General features: G+C 42.9%; 3 protein-coding genes across 4 annotated transcripts in view; 2 read left to right on the plus strand and 1 right to left on the minus strand.

Annotated features, from left to right (window-relative positions):
• brap (BRCA1 associated protein) overlaps positions 1-20,805 on the minus strand; it is a 61,551-nt gene extending 40,746 nt beyond the window's left edge. Inside the window, exons 1-2 of the mRNA XM_062958392.1 lie at positions 20,661-20,805; positions 18,323-18,431 (exon numbers count right to left, since the gene is read on the minus strand). The gene's annotated coding sequence lies outside the window, so the exon portion shown is untranslated. The remainder of the gene's footprint in view (positions 1-18,322; positions 18,432-20,660) is intronic.
• Positions 1,879-16,841, plus strand: aldh2 (aldehyde dehydrogenase 2 family member). Its single transcript, XM_062958397.1, has 13 exons — positions 1,879-2,061; positions 6,074-6,178; positions 8,533-8,673; positions 8,765-8,844; positions 9,584-9,695; positions 10,452-10,580; positions 10,894-11,007; positions 11,166-11,268; positions 12,722-12,906; positions 13,180-13,344; positions 13,575-13,732; positions 14,289-14,403; positions 16,406-16,841. Exons 1-13 carry the CDS (start codon positions 1,936-1,938, stop codon positions 16,436-16,438), a joined length of 1,566 nt encoding a protein of 521 aa, XP_062814467.1. The 5' UTR covers positions 1,879-1,935; the 3' UTR covers positions 16,439-16,841.
• Positions 20,806-20,923: 118 nt separating the features above from the next.
• The window catches only part of mapkapk5 (MAPK activated protein kinase 5), a 29,297-nt gene continuing 26,052 nt past the window's right edge, over positions 20,924-24,168 (plus strand). Inside the window, exon 1 of one of the 2 annotated variants that reach the window (XM_003225101.4) lies at positions 20,924-21,295. In XM_003225101.4, coding sequence (XP_003225149.1) covers positions 21,260-21,295 — 36 coding nt within the window. In that variant the 5' untranslated portion in view covers positions 20,924-21,259. The remainder of the gene's footprint in view (positions 21,296-24,168) is intronic. The other variant, XM_008117329.3, reaches the window with a different exon arrangement.

Consider the following 24,168-nt stretch of genomic DNA (forward strand, 5'->3'; position numbering starts at 1 on the left):
TACAGGCATATAATATTGATAATATCACAATGTAATACAATATAATACTAATAATATAATTGTATATGATATATTATACGTAATGTGCTATGCTAATAATATATTGTATAGACATGTAATATTTACAATAATATAATGTAATACAATATAATAATCATATAACTGTATATTATATATTACATGTAATATTACTAACAATATGGCAGTATAGTGGTATAATACAATTTAGTAAAGGTAAAGGTAAAGGTTTCCCCTGACATTAAGTCCAGTCGTGTTCGACTCCATTTCTAAGCACCAACTCCCAGAGCCAGCGTTGTCCGTAGACACCTCCAAGGTCATGTGGCCACTGGCATGACTGCATGGAGCGCCATTACCTTCCCACCGGAGGGGTACCTATTGATCTACTCACACTGGCATGTTTTCGAACTGCTAGGTTGGCAGAAGCTGGAGCTAACTGCGGGCGCTCACTCTGCTCCCAGGATTTGAACCTGACACCTTTCAGTCTGCAAGTTCAGCAGCTCAGCGCTTTAACACACTTCGCCACCGGGGCTATACCACCATATTATTAATAATATTACCTGTAATATATGATATATAATATTATTATTAGAAGTTGTATTATATTGTATTATATTATAACATTATCAACATGATATGCCTATAGAATCTATTATATTATTAGCATAGCACAATATTAGCATATACAGTATTACTAAATTGTGGAACCCTGGTGGCGAAGTGTGTTAAAAGTCGCAGGTTCGAATCCGGGGAGCGGAGTGAGTGCCCGCTGTTAGCCCCAGCTCCTGCCAACCTAGCAGTTCGAAAACATGCCAATGTGAGTAGATCAATAGGTACCGCTCCGGCGTGAAGGTAATGGCGCTCCATGCAGTCATGCCTATGGCCACATGACCTTGGAGGTGTCTATGGACAACACCGGCTCTTCGGCTTAGAAATGGAGATGACCACCAACCCCCAGAGTCAGACATGACTGAACGTCAGGGGAAACCTTTACCTTTACCTATAGTACAATCTAATAATATATAATACTAATATTGTGCCATATAAAAGATTGTATAAGCATATATTATTGATAATATTATATCATACTAATAATAATACACTATAATAATATATAGTAACTAGCTGTGCCCGGCCACGCGTTGCTGTGGCGTTGTCTGGTGGTGTTGGTGAGAAATGGTTGAGGAAGTGGTGGTATTGAATGTCTGTTGTGTGGTTGTCTTTATGTTTAGTATGCATTTGGTTGTTTGTGTACTGTGAAAGTGGTGAGGATAGAGGGGGTCTATGTCCCTGTGTAATATTGTATAGTATTTATACGTTGCCCATTTGTTGTGAATGCTTGGATTGTGTCCTGCTGCATAGTAGAAAGGGTTGGGCTGGATGGCCCTTAGGGGTCTCTCCAAACTCTTGTGCCTGTCCCCTGGGCTGAGTAGGTTGCTAGGAGACCAAGTGGGCGGAACTTAGCCTTGTAACTGGCAGCAATTGGATAAAAACAATTATTCCTCTCCCTCTAATTGGGACTTTATTTTTCTTTTCTTTTTGTTGTATGAACGTAGAGGCATGGATGAGGGGTTGTGCTGCCAAGTTTAGTGTTTCTGGGATGTGTAGTTTTGTTGTTTTGTCCGCTGCCCTGATGCCATCACTCTTTTATATATATAGATAATATTGTCATATAGCAATACTGATATATTAAATATAATTACTACTGATTCAACACGGAACATCCGACAGCGAAGGTGGGCTCTCTGCCCCCCCAAAAGTTTGCATCCTGGCGTGGCCCCGCCCACTCGCTCCGAGCCTTCTCGGCAATTGGGCGGAGAGCAAGAGGGGCGGGGACAAAGCCACGCCCCCTCCGAGCCCAATAGAAGCCTGGGCTGGGCATCTCAAGGCGCGAGTTGGCCAAGAGCGAGATTGGAGATGTGGCAGGCCGTGCTGCGCAGCTCCCGGGCGGCTCCGCTCCGCCTGGCCCTCCTGGCCAGCAGGCCTCTCTCGGCCGCCGCCGTCCCGGCCCCCAACCCCCAGCCGGAGGTCATCTGCAACAAGGTAAGCCAGCCGGGGTCTAGGCGTCGGGCCTTGCCCTTCCTTCTGCAGGCAGCAAGGAAGTCAACATTTGCAACAGGAACAGGAAGGGATCTTGGGATCTTCACAATCCAAAGAATGCAGCACCACACTGGCATGGCTCCATGCTGGGGGAGCCTGGGAGGCAGCCCACCTGGTCAAACTACAACTCCCAGGAGTCCATCGCATGGAGCCATGGTGGGGCTCAAACTGGACTATTTCTGTAATGTATATTTACTTCTTTATTGACTGTATTTGACCCTGCTCTATCTCAATAATAATAATAATAAAACTTTATTTATACCCCGCCACCATCTCCCCAACGGGGACTCGGGGCGGCTAACATGGGGCCATGCCCAGAGCAATACAATATAACAAAATATAAAACAACATAACATAGCACCATTAAAAATACAATAAATGCATCAACATCAAGAAATAAAAAAAAAAACAGTAAAACAAGGGCAGGCCACGTGAACACAAAGATAAAACCTGGGGTGAGAGGGACGTTCTGGATTATCCAACGCATTTTTGTAGTCAATGTTTTCAATACATCGTGATATTTTGGTGCTAAATTTGTAAATATGTAGCATTCCTGCATATTGAACTACTTTTTCTGCCAAATTTGTTGTATAACATGGTGTTTTGGTGCTTAATTTGTAAAATCATAACCTAATTTGATGTTTAATAGGCTTCTTATAATCTCTCCTTATTATCCAACATATTCGCTTATCCAACGTTCTGCCGGCCCGTTTATGTTGGATAAGTGAGACTCTACTGTATTACCATCCTCGAACTCAATGACAGAACAGTTATCAGACTCGAAAGGCACCAATTGTGTATTTATATCCATATTTTTTATCCGTGTTTTAATGTATTTAATTTTAACGGCTTGAATTGTTTGTAATATTTTTATATTGTGTTTTGTTGTAAGCTGCCCTGAGTCTCCTATGGGCGAGAAGGGCGGGATATAAGTATTGTAATAAATAAATAAATAAGGGTTTGCTTTTCCCCTGACGTTAAGTCCGGTCGTGACCGACTCTGGTGGGTTGGTACTCATCTCCATTTCTAAGCTGAAGAGCCGGCGTTGTCCGTAGACTCCTCCAAGTAAAACAAGGGCAGGCCATGTGAACACAAAGATAAAACCTGGGGTGAGAGGGACATAGGGGTACTCCACTGCGGGCAGGGACATATGGAAGTGGGGTAATCTAGAGGATGGATGTTCGGGGTGGGAGTAACACAGAAATAACAGAAGTTATCTCAACCCCAGTGGCTTCCAAATTGGCATCCAAATTGGTAATCATTCAATGCCACATTATTATAATACAGTAGAGTCTCACTTATCCAACATAAATGGGCCAGCGGAACGTTGGATAAGTGAATATCTTGGATAACAAGGAAGGATTAAGGAAAAGCCTATGAAACATCCAATTAGGTTATGATTTTACAAATTAAGCACCAAAACATCATGTTATACAACAAATTTGACAGAAAAAGCCATTCAATATGCAGTAATGTTATGTTGTAATTACTGTATTTATGAATTTAACACCAAAATATCATGATATATTGAAAACATTGACTACAAAAATGCGTTTGATAATCCAGAACCTTGGATAAGTGAGACTCTCACTTATCATTAATATTGATAACATTAATATTGTGCTATGCTAAGGATATAATAGATTGTATAAGCTGTAATATGGCAGTATAGTGGTAAAATACAATTTAGTAATACAGTAGAGTCTCACTTATCCAAGCTAAACAGGCCAGCAGAAGCTTGGATAAGCGAATATCAAATTACGTTAAACATCAAATTACGTTATGATCTTACAAATTAAGCACCAAAACATCATGTTTTACTACTACTACTACTAATAATAATAATAATAATTACTGTAAATAAATAAAGATACTGTGGGACTTCCGAATCCAGACTGACAAAGTTCTGGAACACAACACAGCAGACATCACAGTTGTGGAAAAGAAAAAGGTTTGGATCATTGATGTTGCCATCCCAGGTGACAGTCGCATTGACAAAAAACAACAGGAAAAACTCAGCCGCTATCAGACCTCAAGATTGAACTGCAAAGACTTTGGCAGAAACCAGTGCAGGTGGTCCTGGTGGTGATGGGCACACTGGGTGCCGTGCCAAAAGATCTCAGTCAGCATTTGGAAACAATAGACATTGACAAAATTACGATCTGCCAACTGCAAAAGGCCACCCGACTGGGATCTGCACACATCATCCGAAAATACATCACACAGTCCTAGACACTTGGGAAGTGTTCGACTTGTGATATGAAATCCAGCATGTCTATCTTGTTTGCTGTGTTATAAAATAATAATAATAATAATAATAATAAAACTTTGTTTATATTCCACCCTATCTCCCCAAAGGGACTCAGGGTGGATTCAAATCACAAAAAGGCAAACATTCAAAATACGACAACCAATACAAACAGAATAGCAAAAATAATGACCCAACATATAAAAACAAATTATAACTTAACATCTAAAATTAAAAATTGGACATAACCTATAAAAATTATATCAATGTAAAACAGAAGCATAAATTTCCCAGAGCTGACGGGATTCATTGGGGTTATATAAGTTGATTACTGCCAAAGATGTTAACTGGGCTATTATTATTATTATATAGCCCTGTGCTGTTCCAAAGGCTTGGTTCCATAACCAGATTTTAACTTGTTTTCTAAAGGATAGGAGGGAGGGAGCTGATCTAATTTCAGCAGGCGTTTTCTGATAGATCAGTAACGCATGCCTATTCAAATCCAGCTTCAGATATGGTCTATTTTTTCAGGTCTCTATATTTTTCAGTGCACATTTTATTTTCTTACTACACAAAATATAGTATATCTAGTTCTCAGAACGAAGAAGTGTACCATGTTCCAACATTTTGTTGCCCTTTAGGTTGTGATGCTGGTTACTGAGTGCCCTTCCTCTCTTCACACTACTCTTGCTGCTAAAGAGAGTTATTTAGTAGGGATGTAATGAAGTGTCTCAAGCAACAGAAAGAGCAGGGAAAATGGGAATTTAAAAAATGGTTTGACTATTTTGCAGACTGAATGCTCCAGGATTATATTTTTGAAAAAAAGGCTGAAATGCACAAGAGTTTGCAAGAAGAATTGGGACTCGAAATGGGGAATTCTGATAGCTAGAGTAAAAGAAAGCAAATTTAAAGAACTAAATCACGCTCTCTGCGAGATTGATCAATTCAAATAATTCTGAATTGAAGATACAAGTGTTCCCACTGGGAGGAGGAGGCAGCTGAGCAGTCTTTGTATGCTCTCCCAAAGAGAAGAGGGCCCCTGAGCATGTGCAGAAAGCCAGTGGGACTTTCCACCCCAAAGCCAGACTTTCCTGGCTTTGGGGTGAGCCTCTGCGGTGGAGTCCCCAGCCCGGCTCGGAGTGGCTTTTTCCTGTCTTCATCTTCCCAGGATCCCTTGATATCTTTTTGACACCAAAATAGCCAATGTTTTTGAGTCCTTGCACAAGGAAAACTGTCAGATGGAGCCAGGGAGAGAGGTAGCCTTTGGGAAATGAGGACCCTTCAACTCTCTGCAGAGAATTCATTGCTTTCCCGTGGGTTTGGAAAGGTGCCCTAGGCTTTCATAGCCGCAAGACAAATTCTATGAGCAGATCTTGGGCCATTGAAGGAACAGGTAAGACCTGCAGCATGCCCAACCTGGGTTTGGATTACAAAGCCCACATGCACACACCTGCCTCTTTGTTGGAAGAAGGGAACAAAGGTCTCTGATCCAATTATTATTATTTTATTTGTACCCCGCGTTTCCTGGTTCTGAGGAGCCAAAACAATAATCTCCACCTGTCTTTCCAGCATCTGGATCTGGGAACTCCACTCTTGACTCCTAAAGGGAGCTCTTTGCCACTGGTGTTTGTTCTCAAATGGCTCCCAAACATGTGAATGCTGCCTTGGCCACGTCCGGGATCCTTACCAGTGTGTTCCTAATTGCAGATTTTCATCAACAACGAATGGCACGATGCAGCCAGCAAGAAATCCTTCCCTACCATCAACCCATCCACAGGGGAGGTCATCTGCCAGGTGGCGGAGGGAGACAAGGTACCGTTGTGAGACCCAGTTTTGGAGAACTTGGAACAAAGTGTCATGTGCCTATGGAAGGCTTCAGGTGGCTGTTGCACCACACAGCTTTCCAAATGTTAAGACTGCAAACTCCCAGTATTTCTGGGGCTGTTGAGACTTGATTTCCAATATCATCACCATTATTCCCACACCTGATATGGTGAAACGGGTCTCAATATTTGTGCTGCCTTGCTAAAATTCCATGGATTCAGTAACTTTAGTCTAGCTGAGGCTAACACCTTGACTGAGGCTGAGTGTGGATTCTTTCTACTAACTAGACCATTGATCTGTGCAGTTAAATATTGTCCTGCTGTTTGAGGATAGTGGCTCTCCAGTCTTTGACAGTCCTGAACCTGGAACCTTGTGCCTCCAAAAAATTGCTTTGTCACTGATTGACACTCCTTCCATAGCATGGCGTTTGACTTGGAGTTACATTTCAGAATTCCTATCTCTGCTTCAGATCTCCAGCTAGGGTTTCAGGGTCCGAGTGCCATGCCTTTGCCTACTTCTCTGTCACACTTTTTTGGGCGTGCTTCCAATCTAGGCGGGGAGAGTGTTCTGCAGCCCTTCCTTTTTGGACAGTCTTGAGAAAGCTGTTGCCCTTCTATAGCTTTTGGGCTGTTTATTCATGTCTGTTGCAACACTGGAATCTTTTGGAGTGGGCAAGGAATGCATCTGTAACTTCTGAAAGCCTGTCAGCTTTTACCATTCGTCCTTACATAGACATACATGCCAGTCTTGTGTCCTAAATACACTTGCCAGTACAAAGTAACTTGCAGGCGCCTGTAATTATAGCTTCCTTGCATTATTGTTGGAGTTTGCATTTTTCACTGACTGCACACTGCTCAAAGACCTTTGGTTAATTTACACCTTACAAGTGTATTAACTCTAGTTGACATGACATTTCCACCCCCTCTCCCTGCCTTCACCAAAAGGTTTGTAATGCAAGCGTTTGCTAGACTCCAGCTGGGGCACAGCCAAGTTCAAAGCAAACACTTCCTTGGCTTTCCAAAACAACTGCCTTTATATGGCTCTGACCTGGCAGCCAAAGAGGGCCATTCGTTTTATTTCATAATAGCCTTATCACTGAAAGGGGATCCTGAGGTAGCAGTGGTTTGGCTGGTAAACAGACATGATGCAGCAAAAAGGGACACGGAATCAAAGTATTCAATGCAGGCTGCGCCCGAAGAAAAGTGAATCATGGGGAACTGTTGCACCAGAAAGCGATAGCAAGAGGCGTGACAGAAAATGCAAATAACATATACGGCGATAAGTTCGTTCCAAAGTGCAGTGTCAGTTCATCTAAATATACACCATGGAGAAGGCACAATAACAGCGCTCAGTCCAATAACTACAAATGCTTGCATGCTTCACAATGAGGACTGGCCAGACAGTGAAGGTTCACTACCAAAGTATGAGCAGATGTTGTGTATAGCAGGGTCCTTCCCCCTTTTTTCATTGTCCGTTTGCTCTTTCCATTTTCCTGTATATTCTTTCTTTTGTGATCTCTCCCCAGTAAAGTCTGAATATCTTCTATTTCAATTATCTGGTCCAAAGATGAGGGGGAGTTGGAGGGAGGAAGAAGACTTTTTCCATGGAAAAAGATTCAAATCACGCTGTTTACGTTTGTGCTTAGTGGTGAAGTTGTTGAACTGCAATCAATCATGTTAGCTGGGCTGGATGTGGTATTTTTTTATCGTGTCAGAAGAGACTTGAGAACATACTGCAAGTTGCTTCTGGCGTGAGAGAATTGGCAGTGTACAGAGACGTTGCCCAGATGTTACCATCCTGTTGGGAGGCTTCTCTCATGTCCCTGCAAGCTAGAGCTGACAGATGGGAGCTCACCCCATCTCAGCTCCTGTTTTGTGGATTTGAACCACCAACCTTCAGGTCAGCAGTCCAGCCGGCACAAGAGTTTAACCCACTCTGCCACCAATGTGGGATATGAACTTGCAGTTAGTCTTTAAAGAGACCGTTCTTTGGAACTGCGCAGTGCTCAAAGGAATAGACTAGCATAGCTTTGGTTATTTCTATTCCACAAAATCTCTTGCTTCTGAATCATTCACAAGGACTAATCACGGCAAAATGTGAGCCCTAGTCTCATATATCCCGCAACTCCCTACCTAGGTATCACTCGCTTAGATATCTCCCGATTAAAGGTGGCTTATACCAGGGGATATGCCCTTTGTTTTTTTAGTCCAACATTTCCTCCTCTAGCTGCCAATGGCTTTCTTGGCTTTTATGTGGTACCTCATGATGTTACCTTCTGGTGTTGTGCTGCTGATGCACTGGTTGGTGTCTGCTTATGCCATCCCATCTCTGTGTCTGTCCAGGCGGATGTAGACAAGGCTGTGAAGGCGGCCAAGGAGGCATTCAGGTTTGGATCTCCTTGGAGAAGGATGGATGCCTCTCACCGGAGCAAGCTGATCAACCGCTTGGCTGACCTGATTGAGAGAGATCGGGCCTATTTGGCGGTATGTATGCCATATGCTCGCTGGGGCTGCTCGGTACTTGTTATCTCTGAGACTTTCACCTTTGTGATTGCTAACTTCCGTTTCTTTGCAGGCTCTGGAAACACTGGACAATGGCAAGCCATATTCCATTTCTTATCTGGTGGATTTAGACATGGTTGTTAAGAACCTCCGGTAAGGATTGTGATTGTAGAAGCTGAACCGTTACCATGTAGAGAAAGACCACAAGAGGTGTCCATGCGTCATAAGCCCTGTGGCTATCAATGGGGAATTGTGCAAGTGTGTTTAAATTAGGACGTATTTGCAGGGTCTTATCTTGTGTCCCTTGCAAATTGTTCAAACAGTTGTATCTCTCCTTGGATGGGTTTTACGACTGTGGTGTAACGTGGAGATTGGTAAAGATATGCAGCCCTGCCCAGTTTTAATTCCTGCAGATGTAGCTCCACTTATGAAGACATATGTCCCCGAGAGGATGCCAGCCATTGGTTTTATTATGCCTTCCTTATTTCCTAGCATTTTCAAACTGCAAAGAATATCCCTTGTATATCGCTTGTATTTGTATCCCACCTTTCTCCTGACATGGGTGCAGGGTCCTATTTTAATATTATTATTATTATTATTATTATTATTATTATTATCTGCATTTCTATACCGCTTTTCTCACCCCTGGGGGGACTCAAAGCGGTTTACGACATAATAAATGGCAAAATTTAATGCCTTACATATATATAAAAATATGTATCGCATATCTAAATCAAAAACATACAACTGTAGATTAAAACTATAAATGCATGAAACATGTTATTACAGATGAAAATAACTTTTTAAAAAAATCAAGGAAATGGCTACATGAAAATAGAAACCACTTGCATGTCTCATAATGTATCTAATGGTGAAATTTGTTCCATGACAGGTACTATGCCGGTTGGGCAGACAAGATCCATGGGAAAACGATTCCCCTTGATGGAGACTTCTTTACCTATACGAGACATGAGCCTGTGGGGGTTTGTGGACAAATCATTCCGGTGGGTAAAACTGTTTGGGGAGCAAATCTGCCATCTCGCCTTTCTTTGTGCTGCAGTTGTAATGGAAAGAAATGAATGTTGTCATTGCATGGAAAGAGGTTGGTCCCAAGTGCTAGCTCCTTTTCTTCGGGATGCCTGAACTGTTTTTGTAAGTGTTCAAGTGAAGTTTTAAGCTGCTGAAATGCTCCAGATTTGATGCTTGAAGAAACACGTTATTCAGGGGGTGCAGAATTCCAATTTGGAGGGTAATTCCTTCATTTTGCACACACACCTGGTAGTTGCGCCCCTGACATGCTACTGACTAAAACATATTTCTTTTTAAAAACAAGATCCATGTAGTGAGACTTAAGAGTGTGTATCCAGTAGCCCCGGTGGCAAAGTACGTTAAAGCACTGAGCTGGAGACCGAAAGGTCCCAGGTTCAAACCCCGGGAGTGGCCGCTGTTAGCTCCAGCTTCTGCCAACCTAGCAGTTCGAAAACATGCCAATGTGAGTAGATCAATAGGTACCGCTCCAGCGGGAAGGTAACGGCGCTCCATGCAGTCATGCTGGCCACATGACCTTGGAGGTGTCTACAGACAACGCTGGCTCTTCGGCTTAGAAATGGAGATGAGCACCAACCCCCAGAGCCAGACATGACTGGACTTAACGTCAGAGGAAAACCTTTACCTTTACTATCCTGGACAAAGAAGCAGAAAATACACGGTTCTACTATTTTTGGTTAAACTTGTATCTCTCCTTCTTGTTTTCCCTATAGTGGAATTTCCCGCTGCTGATGCAGGCCTGGAAGCTTGGCCCAGCACTGGCCACGGGGAATGTGGTGGTGATGAAACTGGCTGAGCAAACCCCCCTAACAGGTTTATATGTGGCCAGTTTGATCAAGGAGGTGAGGAAACCCTGGGGCTCCTTCTATTTTTCAAACTCCGACTTTCTGTTGCTGCTTCCTTTAGAGCAAGTGTGTGTGCCAAATACATTCTCAGAGCAATCACAGTTCCCTTCCAGGGCTGTGTGCTCATATCTGTCCAGAAGAGAGCTATGGTCTGAGTTTTCCCCTGTACATTCAATGAGAGCAAATGATTGTTTTTTCTGCCTCTGCCTTTTCCATGGCACCAGCCTCTCCTTTCTCCATGCTTCTGAAATAAATCCCTAAAGGCAAATTCATTGGAGTAATTCAATAATGTCATGTTTTCAACTCATAGGCCGGTTTCCCGCCAGGGGTGGTGAACGTTATTCCAGGCTTTGGGAAAACCGCAGGCGCTGCCATCTCGTCTCACATGGAAGTGGACAAAGTTGCATTCACAGGTTCCACAGAGGTGAGGGAGGCTGGATGGGTCTGTTTTTCTTTTCCTTCATACCTTCAAAGAGCAGAAATGGCAACAGAGGTTGTTCATTTCAGGACCTCCTCACCTCTGCTGCTCCAATTGGGTTCCTGAAGAACTGGTTGTTCCTCTATCTATCTCTTGACTTGTAGGTTGGACATCTGATCCAGAAGGCTGCAGCAGAGAGTAATATGAAACGAGTGACCCTTGAGCTTGGTGGGAAGAGCCCCAACATCATCATGTCAGATGCTGACAGTAAGTCTTAGAAGGAGAGGAGACTGAGGGATGAGGGGCTTGGCCTTCCAGTGAATCATAGAGTTGAAAGAAACCTGGTGGGTCATCCAGTCTAACCCCATTCTGCCAAGAAGCAGGAAAATTGCAGGCAAAGCACCCCTGACAGATGGCCATCCAGCCTCTGTTTCAAAGCCTCCAGAGAAGGAGCCTCCGCCACACTCCATGGCAGAGAGTTCCTTTGCCGAACAGCTCTCTCTCATAGGAACTTCTTCCTCATGTTCAGGAGGAATCTTTCTTTCCTATAGTTTGAAGCTGTTGTTCCATTGTGTCCTAGTCCTTGCTTCCTCCTCCCTTTGACTTTCTCTCACATATTCCCCTCATCATGTCTCCTCTCAGCCTTCCCTTCTGCAGGCTAAACATGCCCAGCTCTTTCAGCAGCTCCTCATAGGGCTTGTTCTCCAGACCCTTGATCCTTTGAGTCGCCCTCCTCTGGACACATTCCAGCCTGTCAACCTCTCCCTTCAATTGCAGTGCCCAGAATTGGACAGAGTGTGATTCCACGTGTGGTCTGACCAAGACAGAATAGAGGCATAGCATGACTTCCCTGGATCTAGACACTATCCTCCTATGTATGCAAGCCAAAATCCCATTGACTTTTTTTTTTACCGCCCATGACACTGTTAGCTCATGTCTAACATGTTTCCCACGAGGACTCTTAAGATCTTTTTCACACATACTGCTGTTGAGCCAGGCATCCTCCATTCTGTATCTGTGCATTTAATTTTTCTGCCTCCATTCTTGGCCAATACAGTAGTTGACTTGAAGAATCTTTTAGTGTGGTCAAGATGAAAACATATTTCTGTGGTTTCATAGAAAAAAATTGAATATCTGAAGATGCTCAGAATGGAGAATGCATGATCACAGTGGTAGACATAGAAAGTTCCTCAGCTGACCCTTATAGCTTTGTTCTTTGATATTCTCTTTTTAATATGAATGTATTGAGATACAGGCACTGACCCTTCGCCTGTTCAGACACTGCTAGAATTCTTTCCACCCACACTGCTTTATCTTGAGTTTGTAATTGGGTTCATCTCTTCCTTGGGCTTCACTTGAGCCAAGTAACTCATAGCTGGACAATACAGGGGGGAATTTTATGTGTAAAGAAAAAATACACATTGCCATAGGAGGGATAGCCTTGGGGCACAGAATGCAACCAGAGTTTGGGAATGTTACTGTCTTGCATGACAGCTCTCAGAATGTAATGATTCTACGAGTTGTAATCCTGAAAACATTTCAAGTTCTGCTATTGCCCAATCCAGATAAAGATATTGCCGCATGGTGGTTCATCTAACCCTGGTATAAAGATAGGAAACAAATTTGCAGAGAGATGTTGTAATGACAATTCTTATTCACATTGGTAAAGAAATCTGCTTTGTAGATTGCCTAACATGTCTGGTTTCCTTCTGTCTCCTAGTGGACTGGGCTGTCGAGCAAGCTCATTCTGCCTTATTCTTCAACCAAGGACAGTGCTGTTGTGCTGGATCTCGGACATATGTCCAGGAAGATATATATCACGAGTTTGTGGAGCGGAGTGTGGAAAGAGCCAAATCCAGAGTGGTTGGAAACCCGTTTGATTTCAAGACAGAACAGGGACCTCAGGTGAGAGCAAACATTTTTGGTTTGTTCTTCTCTAGTCTCCGACAAACTCTTTGAAACCAGACGTTGCAAAAAACTGTAAACTATTCTTTGAGATTGAAAACATGTTGCCACATGTTTCTACATCACCCCTAAATTACCTTTAGTGTATCAATGGTTAATTCTGACTGCAAAATCGGTGTCCACATCGGCACATACAACATGTCACAGCAGAAGTCTGCTGCCTTCTTTCAGGACAGCTCAAATTCATCTGAGTTCATTCTGTTGGTTCTTTAGGTAGATGAAGATCAGTACAACAAAATCCTTGGCTACATCAACGCTGGGAAAAAGGAAGGTGCCAAACTGCTCTGTGGGGGCAATCCTGCCGCAGACAAGGGCTACTTTATTCAGCCAACTATCTTTGGAGAAGTGCAGGATGACATGACCATCGCCAGAGAGGAGGTGAGGAATGCAACTCAGTTTCTTTCCTATGTTGGTCCATATTGTGGGATATGTAAGACTATTGTTTGAATTGCAGTTTGTTAATCCTCTTCACAAAATATGCACAGTTCTGTTCAATTTGTAATGCACCGTTATGTGCCTTTGGGTGCTAGCATTGCACCGAATACAACTAAAGAGACGAAAATAAATGTCAAACTTGTTTGCACCATATGTTTGCCCCTCTCTTTCAGATCTTTGGGCCAGTCATGCAGATCCTAAAGTTCAAAAGTATTGAGGAAGTTATCCACAGAGCAAACGATACCAAATATGGCTTGGCGGCAGCAGTCTTCACGAAAGATATTGACAAAGCAAACTACATTTCCCAGGGGTTACGTGCCGGAACTGTCTGGTAGGAAGCTAAATCTGGAAGAATGTTGGGGGGGGGGGGGGTCAAATCCTTACAGGGGAGCCAGAGCTCGGTAGTAGACTCCTCAGACCTCCCCAAAACAACCAAAAAGGAGAAGAAAATAGGCCTGAAATGGTGACCCAAAGTGACCTGTCTATTCAGAAGGTTCTGAAAGACAGTGCTGGCCACTCAAACCAAAGACACTGACCTCCCTTTCTCTTAAACCTGACATAGCTTGTGCCAGGTTAAGTCCCTACAGAAATGTGTGATTTTTCGTATCAAAAATTCTCAAGAAAATGCATGCCTGTTTTCAGGTTTTACAATACATCTTGTACAATATTTGCAGTACAAGAGCAGCAGACCTTGGAACAGGTCCTTTTTGAACTACAGCTCCCAGTACTGCATAGGCCACATGATTTCTGAGTAGAGATTTTTTTTGTTATTGTGTTCTCAATTGCATTGGCAGTCAAAGAGTGTGATCTCCTGAGTGCTTTGCAAATGGAGGAAAAATCACACAGGAAAAGACCAGAATGTTTCTAACCCCTGTTGTCTGTTATAGGATAAACTGTTACAACGTGTTTGGCGCTCAGGTCCCATTTGGTGGATATAAAGCATCTGGACAAGGTCGTGAGGGGGGAGAGTATGGTCTGACGCCATACATGGAAGTGAAAACAGTAAGTAACTCTAATCCATCTTTCTTTCCTCCTTTTTTATCTTTAACTCCACATTTCTGTTGCTTTGTGTGCTGTTTGTATCCTTATCCTGCCACCCATTGTGTTTTGCATGTTCTAGTGCAGCTTTTTATAGCTCCCGGTAGTCAATACTTTTTTCTCCCCATGAGAGTTATTTTTACCATTTTTGGGGAGCCTCCTCAGTATTTTAGACTTGGGAAAGACATTTCTTTCCTCTTCACTTCCTTTTTTTTTTAAAAAAAAAAGAAACTCTCAAACACTAACTGCTTAGGGTTACTATAAGTTTTCTGGGTTGTCTGGCCATGTTCCAGAAGCATTCTCTCCTGACATTTTGCCCATATCTATGGCAGGCATCCTCAGAGGTGGTGAAACTAAGCAAGTGGGGTTTATATATCTGTAGAATGATGTCTAGGATGGGAGAAAGAACTCTTCTCTGTTTGTGGCAAGTATGAATGTTGCAATTGGCCAGCTTCAAATAACATAGAATAGCCTTTCAGCTTCAAAGCCTGGCTGCTTCCTCCCTGGACATTCCAAAAATATATAAAACCCACTTGCCTCGTTTCCAACAGACCTCAACCTCTGAGGATGCCTGCCATAAATGTGGGTGAAATGTCAGGAGAGAATGCTTCAAGAATATGGCCATACACCCCAGAAAACTCGCAGCAACCCAGTGATTCTGGCCATGAAAGCTTTTGACAACACTGCTTTTTTCCATTGTAATCTTTCTCTCGAGTTATATACTTGAGCTCATGTTTTATGTTACTGTACTTTTAATTCAGTATCATCTTAGAAAAGAACATCGCGTCAACTCAAGATGACTGCTGTTCTTTGGACTGTAGTTAAAATCGTCAGAAGGTTGCTTGAAGAAATGCTGGGCATCATGTATTGTTCAGAAACAAGGAGGCCCTTTTTGGTCTGGTTATTTACTTTAGCCTTCAGGGAGTTTTATCAGCTCAAATGAGATGAGAAACAATTATTGCCCCACTATCCTACAGCATAAGTAACACAACAAGAAGCCTTATATAATGCTTCTTTATTAGGCAAGAGGCTCAGACATTTGGCTATAATCCTGAGAACTGTGCATTTTGGTTTTGCTCTCTGGCTATGCTTTAGAAGAGGATCAGTTCAATGCATTGTCGAAGTCTTTCATGGCCAGAATCACTGGGTTGCTGTGAGTTTTCTGGGCTGTATGGCCATATTCCAGAAGCAGTCTCTCCTGACATTTTGCCCACATCTATGGCAAGCATCCTCAGAGGTTGTGAAGTCTGTTGGAGACAAGTGTGAATGTTGCAGCTGGCCAGCTCGATAAGCATTGAATGGCCTTGCCGCTTCAAAACCTGACTACTTCCTGCCTGGGGGACAATTTCAACAGAAAGGAGGAAACCATGAAAATGAACAAAATCTGGCTACCAGTATTAAAAAAAACTCTAAAACCAGGACAGTAAATAAAGAACAACACTCAGAAAACAGGAGAATTCCAAACAGGAAACAGTCAGGGCCAGCTAACACCTCCCAACAAAGGATTCCCTCAGGCAGGAAGCAGGCTTTGAAGTTGCAAGGCCATTCAATGCTAATCAAGTTGGCCAATTGCAACATTCCCACTTGCCTCCAACAGACAAGAGTTGTTTCTCCCACCCTGGACATTATTCCAGATATATAAACCCCACTTGCTTAGTTTCCAACAGACCTCACAACCTCTGAGGATGCCTGCCATAGATGTGGGTGAAATTTCAGGAGAGAATGCTTCTGGAACATGACCCCAGAAAACTCACAGCAAACCAGGATTAATTCTATTCGATAGATATTCATAAATGCAACACAATGTGATACATATATATCCATTCCTGCGGATGTGTACAAAACAAATTTTCTGTAACATTCTTAACATATGGGAACTAGCCTGAGACACATGGCCTTGTAGCAAGAGAAAAATGGGAAGGTTCTCCAAGCTTGTGAAAACTAATCTGAACTTTCTTCTCTCTAGGTAACTATCAAAGTCCCGCAGAAGAATTCTTAAGGAACATGTGCCACCTTTGGCTTTCTGAAACCATTTTTATAAAGTTTCTGAAGCTTGATAGCACAAATAACGAGACAGCACCACCTTCGTGAAGCAAAAGTGGGCCTCTACATGTAACTCACATTGAAGAAAAGAAGCAATTGCCTGCCTTTCATTTTATTTGGCTTGTTTTCTATACGAGACGCCTCTGCATAATAACATTCCCTAAATGAAGATTTGATTAACTTCTCCAGCATCTATTCAATCTCTCTGAAGAAAATTATTACTGAGTGAGTGGTACCAATGTATGGCAATTTTTCTTTCCATGTAACCTCAAAGAAAACCAAGCATTATCTCTTTATATAAATGAGAACTCTTTACAATGTACTACTTATTTTGACTATTAAATGCTGTGAAAACAAAACACTTTTTGTGGCCTTTTAAAAAATCTTGGAACAAATACATGAAACCAGTTTCACACGTTGGCATTTGTTTATCACAATTCTCTACCAGTTGTGTTTACTCTGTAATCCTTCCTTGCTGCACTACCAGGGTTCCAATTCCCACTTAGCCAGCATGCATGCCCATGTGGTATGGCAAGAGTGGAAACTGCCAGGCATGTCCTTTTACAATGTCACTTATATAGGGATATTCAATCTGATTTTATCATTCCTATTTGTACAGCCAGCATGACTTCATGGAGCCCTATTACCTTCCCGCCAAAGCGGTACTTATTGATCTACTCACATTTGCATGTTTTCGAACTGCTAGGTTGGCAGAAGCTGGAGCTAACAATGGGAGCTCACCCCATCCTAAGCATTTGAACTGCCAACCTTCCAGTCAGCAAGTTCAGCAGCTTAACGGTTTAACCCGCTGCGCCACTGCGGCCCCTTCTAATCACTTATAGAGTGGCTAAGTTTTGTGCGGCAGCTATAAAAAGGAGGAGGCAAGATTATGGGTGCTTTTAGCAGATAGTGCTTCAACTTACTCATTTTATTATCTATACCCACAAGATTTTATAAGTGTTGCATATGAAGCCATGTAGCTTGACTCCATATTATGGACTTACTGCTTTTAAGGTTTCAAATCTCTGATCTTAATGTTAATAATTTCTCTATTAAAATTATTATTGCCATTAACTTTATTTCTATTTCGCCTTTCTACTCAAGGCGGCTAAAAGTAACATGACACAACTCAATAAAATTTAAAAACATGACAAAATATAGAAAAAATTAAATATTTCTGTCATGAATACAAAGTTAAAACACAGCTAAGATACAACAAAAATAGAATTAAAATTGTATTTAAAATTAAATCTCTTCCCCCCCCCCCCCCCCCAAAATCCGACCCAGCGTCGGGATGTTGTGGGTGGGAAAGCACTGGCTGGTCCTGGAGCCGGGTTACAATAATTGCTGTAAGTTTATCCTTAACCCAAGAACTTGTTTACTTTCAGGGCTGGCTGTACCATTAGACAGGGTGAAGCAGCAGCCTCAAGCAAAAGGGGCTGGGAGGGAAAGACGTCAATGGCAGCAAATGACTGGAGAACAAGTTGTTTTTTTGTGTTCTCCCCAAACTAGTCTGCTATTCAGAAGACCTCTGTGCCTTCAGCAATATTAAAATTAAGGTCTGACCAGTTTCTGTGTAGGAGGGGAGAATACCTTGTCTTTTTTGCCTTACAACTATTTTCTAGCCCAGGGCTTCTTAAATTATTTCCACACCTTTCCACTTGAGAAATGTTTACGTGACCCCAGGTATATAAAACAGGTATGAGAAGTGGCATCCTAGACCAATGATCATGTTCTCCCAGCATCTTCCCTACGGTCAAAGCATTTAGATAGGCTACAATACTGCTTCTTAAACTGTGGGTCCTGACCTCAAAAGTTTTCCTAGCTTGGTAAAACTCACCAGAGTTTGATGGCACATCAAAACCTTAGGCTGCGTTGGAGTTTGGGGACAGTCCTCACTGTAGCTGGCTTGGAATCAACTTGTAGCCTTCAACCATACAGCTTTTATCCTGCATAACCGCAATAAATTATTGTTAACAACCCTGGCCAACACATCTTTTTGTACCTTCTATGTTAGCCTGGTTTCTGGTTATCTTTGACAACTGCTGGCATCAGTTTCCCCACATTAGCTCTAGTTTTTGAGGGACAGAACATGTGCTATCTAGCAGTCTTCATCTGTTTGTCTATAGAAAACCATAACTAAGAAACTATAGCCAATGTTTTTTAAAGAGTCTGAATGGCCATCTGCAAGGGATACTTTATGTTTTTCTTGCATGGAAACAGATTGGACTAGATGGCCTATGTTGTCTTTTCCAACTCTAATTCTATGAAGCCCAAAATCCCATTGGCTTTTTTAGCTGCTACATAACACTTTTATTTTTTCGTGTCATGGATGCCAAGTTTTTTGAAAGCCTGTTTAGACCAAGTCAGTGGCCTTTGAGGCCTTCCTCTATGTGAACCAATAGGGAGTTGAGTAAGAAAAATTCTGTCATGGAGTTTTTTTTAGAAAGTCTCCCCTCCCCGCAAAAGCAGGAGCTGGGGCTAACAGCAGGCGCTCATTCTGCTCCCAGGATTTGAACCTGGCACCTTTTGGTCCGCAAGTTCAGCAGCTCAGTGCTTTAACACACTGTGCCACCAGGGGCCCCACACTGCCATATAACCGTTTAAAGCAGGTATTCTGGGTTATATAGCTGTGTGGGAGGGCCCAGTAGGATTTTCTGCCTTGATATTCTGAGCTGTGTGGAAGGGCCCAGAGTCTACACTGCCATATAACCCAGTTTAAAACAGGTATTGTGGGATTTTCTGCCTTGATATTCTGGGTTATATAGCTGTGTGGAAAGGCCCAGAGTCTTCACTGCCATAGGTAAAGGTTTTCCCCTGACGTCAAGTCCAGTTGTGACTGACTCTGGGGGTTGGTGCTCATCTCCATTTCTAAGCCAAAGAGCCAGCGTTGTCCATAGACTTCTCCAAGGTCATGTGGCATAACTATATGGAGCACCAATGTTACCTTCCTGCCAGAGCGGTACCTATTGATCTACTCACATTGGCATGTTTTCAAACTGCTAGGTTGGCAGGAGCTGGGGCTAACAGCGGGCGCTCACTCCGCTCCTGGGATTTGAACCTGGCACCTTTTGGTCTGCAAGTTCAGCAGCTCAGCGCTTTAACACACTGTGCCATATAACTCAGTTTAAAGCAGGTATTGTGGGATTTTCTGGGTTATATAGCTATGTGGAAGGGCCGAGACTACACTGCCATATAACCCAGTTTAAAACAGGTATTGTGGGATATTCTGCCTTGATATTCTGGGTTATAGAGCTGTGTGGAAGGGCTCAGAGTCTACACTGCCATATAACCCAGTTTAAAGCAGGTATTGTGGGATTTTCTGCCTTGATATTCTGGGTTATAGAGCTGTGTGGAAGGGCTCAGAGTCTACACTGCCATATAACCCAGTTTAAAGCAGGTATTGTGGGATTTTTTGCCTTGATATTCTGGGTTATAGAGCTGTGTGGAAAGGCCCAGAGTCTACACTGCCATATAACCCAGTTTAAAGCAGGTAAAAAGGTAAAGGTTTTCCCTGATGTTAAGTCCAGTTGTGACCAACTCTGGGGGTTGGTGCTCATCTCCATTTCTAAGCCGAAGAGCTGAACTAGCGTACCAAAAGCTCCCAGGTTCAAATCCCGGGAACGGAATGAGCACCCACTGCTAGCCCCAGCTCCTGCCAACCTAGCAGTTCGAAAACATGCCAACGTGAGTAGATCAATAGGTGCTGCTCCGGTGGGAAAGTAACGGCGCTCCATGCAGTCATGCTGGCCACATGACCTTGGAGGTGTCTATGGATAACACTGGCTCTTTTGTTTAGAAATGGAGATGAGCACCAACACCCAGAGTCGGTCACGACTGGACTTAACGTCAGGGGAAGAAAACCTTTACCTTTTTTTTTTTTACTATAAGTGAGACTCTACTGTATTATAACTCTATCGAAACAAGAGATAAGATTAGCCTGGCATGACTTTTTTTTTTTGAGGAATCCATGCCGACTTTTAGTCATGGCAGTGATTGGGAAGGGGCCTCAAGGACTGCCTCCTTCATGATCTGCTTTGAAGTGGAAGATAGGCCTCTCAGACCCGCCAAAGCCAAGCAGGCCTTTCTCCTTCCACCCCTTATTCATTTCTGTGAGGAAAATTCTTTTGTGTGGAAGGGGAACCCGTTCTGAGGGGCACAGGGCTCAAGAAACCCACGTTCGAGCCGGGCCTTCGCGTCTCCTCGAGCTCCTCTCCCGGCGTCGAATGTCTACGGCGCTCGACGGCGTTCCCTTCAGAGAGAAGGCGGGCTCCAAATCTCGCGAGACTTCCAAAAAAAAGGAGGGGAAAGGGGCGAAGAAAGAGCCGCCCTCGGAGCCGAGGGGGCGGGGCGTGGCGGGGAAAGAAGCCCCGCCCCTTTCGTCCTCCCCTCAGATAACCCTTTTGGGCGGCCGCGTGACGCCCTCAAGGAAGCGACGGGCGGAGAGGAAGGACCCAAAGGCAGGCGAAGACGGGCGAGGGAAAGAAGGAGGGGGCCTGGCTCTGCCAAAGGGGCGTCTACGCCAGCCGCCTGCCTTTCGCCTGACTGGATTCTTTGCTGCGTCTCTGTGTGTGTCCTCCGCCGGTGATGCTCCTCAGGCGGGAGGAGGGCTCGGCGGGGAAAGGCCAGGCGGAGGAGGGAGCCGGAGCCCGGCGGGGATGAGGCCTCGGCAGCCCCAAGGAGGCGGGGGCCAGGCCCGAGGAGAAGGAGGCCGAGGCCAGGGCGACAGCCACCTCGGAAGGCGCCCGGCCTGAAGCAGCCCCGGAGGAGGAGGAGGATGTCGGAGCAGCCCGAGGCGGAGAGGATGATCAGGGTGAGTGACAAGAGTGCCTCTGAGCATGCCAAGAGCCGCCTTCGCCACGCCCCTTCCCCTCGGAGGACCCCAAGCACCACCTTGCCACAAAGGAAGGCACCATCCAAACCCTCCCTGCAGACAACCAGGCAGCCTCTGCTTCATCATCATCAGCATCCTAATGCTACTAAGAATCATAGAATCATAGAGTTGGGAGAGACCTCATGGGCCACCCCCTGCCAAGAAGCAGGAAATCGCATTCAAATACATAATAGCCACATACAGTAGAGTCTCACTTATCCAACATTCTGCATTATCCAACGCAGTTTGCCTCCCGCCCCGATCCACAACTGTTTCTCTAGACAGCAGAGATTGAACTTTTTATGGATTTAATTTCTGACAATGTTGCTTCTGTAAGTGCATTTTATGCAATTTGTAGTCTAGCCAATGATTTTTTTTTTAGTATATTGCAATGTTTTGGTGCTAAATTATATATTAAATGAAATACAGTAGTCTCACTTATCCAACATTCTGCATTATCCAACGCAGTTTGCCTCCCGCCCCGATCCACAACTGTTTCTCTAGACAGCAGAGATTGAACTTTTTATGGATTTAATTTCTGACAATGTTGCTTCTGTAAGTGCATTTTATGCAATTTGTAGTCTAGCCAATGATTTTTTTTTTTAGTATATTGCAATGTTTTGGTGCTAAATTATATATTAAATGAAATACAGTAGAGTCTCACTTATCCAACATTCTGCATTATCCAACGCAGTTTGCCTCCCGCCCCGATCCACAACTGTTTCTCTAGACAGCAGAGATTGAACTTTTTATGGATTTAATTTCTGACAATGTTGCCTCTGACAGTTCATTTTATGCAATTTGTAGTCTAGCCAATGATTTTTTTTAGTATATTGCAATGTTTTGGTGCTAAATTATATATTAAATGAAATACAGTAGAGTCTCACTTATCCAACACTCGCTTATCCAACGTTCTGGATTATCCAACGCATTTTTGTAGTCAATGTTTTCAATACAACGTGATATTTTGGTGCTAAATTGGTAAATACAGTAATTACTACATAGCAATTACTGTGTATTGAACTACTTTTTCTATCAAATTTGTTGTATAACATAATGATTTGGTGTTTAATTTGTAAAATCATAACCTAATTTGATGTTTAATAGGCTTTTCCTTAATCTCTCCTTATTATCCAACATATTCGCTTATCCAACGTTCTGCCAGCCCGTTTACATTGGATAAGCGAGACTCTACTGTATATTGCATGTTTTGGTGCTAAATTATATATTAAATGAAATATTACTAATAATATTACCATATATAGTAGAGTCTCACTTATCCAACATTCTGGATTATCCAACGCAGTTTGCCTCCCACCCCGATCCACAACTGTTTCTCTAGACAGCAGAGATTGAACTTTTTATGGATTTAATTTCTGACAATGTTGCCTCTGTCAGTTCATTTTATGCAATTTGTAGTCTAGCCAATGATTTTTTAGACAATTTTTTCAATATATTGCAATGTTTTGGTGCTAAATTTTATATTAAATGAAATATTACTAATAATATTACCATATTGAAAACATTGACTACACAAATGGCTTGGATAATCCAGAACCTTGGATAAGCGAGGCTTGGATAAGTAAGACTCTACTGTATATTGAAAACATTGACTGCAAAAATGGCTTGGACAATCCAGAAACTTGGATAAATGAGGCTTGGATAATTGAGACTCTACTGTACTACTAATAAATAATAATAATAATAATATAAATTTTATTTATACCCTGCCCCCTCTCGGGGCGGCTTACAATCAGTAACAAATGCAAAAATAGTACAGCAAAAAATAAAACAGTAATAATAAACAATAAACAGGTGGCCGTGAATTTTCCATACCATTACAAAAATGCATTGGATAAGCGAGGCTTGGATAAGTGAGACTCTACTGTATTTATTTATATTTAATTATACCATTATTGCTATCGTTGTTGCTATCGTTATTGCTCTCATTGGGTTGCTGTGTGTTTTCCCGGATGTCTGACCATGCTCCAGTAGCATTCTCTCCTTACGTTTTGCCCCTATCTATGGCAGGCATCCTATATAGTGGAAACTAGTCAAGTGAGATTTATATCCCTGTGGAATGATGTCCAGGATGGTAGACTTGTATGTTAGAGGCAAGTGTCAATGTTGCAATTGTCCACTTTGATTGGCATTGAATAGCCTCCCAACAAAGGATTCCCCCAGGCAGGTAGCAGCAGGCTTTGAAGCTGCAAGCCTATTCAACGCCAATCAAGGTGGCCAATGGCAACTAGTCAAGTGAGGTTTATATATCTGTGGAATGATGTCCAGGGTGGTAGAAAGAAAGAGCTCTTGTCTGTTGGAGGCAAGTGGGAATGTTTCAATTGGCCATCTTGATTAGCATTGAATGGACTTGCAAATTCAATGCCTGGCTGCTTCCTGCCTGGGGGAATCCTTTCTTGGGAGGTGTTAGCTGGCCCTGATTGTTTCATGTCTGGAATTCCTCTGTTTTCTGAGTTTTCTTCTTTATTCACTATCCTGATTTTGGAGTTTTTTTAAAAATACTGGGAGCGAGATTTGGTTCATTTCCATGGTTTCCTCCTTTCTGTTTAAATTGTCCACATGCTTGTGGATTTTGATAGCTTCTCTGTGTCGTCTGACATGGCAGTTGTTTGAATGGTCCAGCATTTCTGTGTTCTTAAATCATATGCTATTACTGAAATCCACAAGCATGTGGATAATTTGAACAGGAAGGAGGAAACCATGAAAATGAACAAAATCTGGCTCCCAGTATTAAAAAACTCTAAAATCAGGACAGTGAATAAAGAACAACATTCAGAAAACAGGGGAATTCC

This window comes from Anolis carolinensis, chromosome X (genome assembly GCF_035594765.1).
Source record: "Anolis carolinensis isolate JA03-04 chromosome X, rAnoCar3.1.pri, whole genome shotgun sequence".
Lineage (NCBI taxonomy): Eukaryota > Metazoa > Chordata > Lepidosauria > Squamata > Dactyloidae > Anolis > Anolis carolinensis.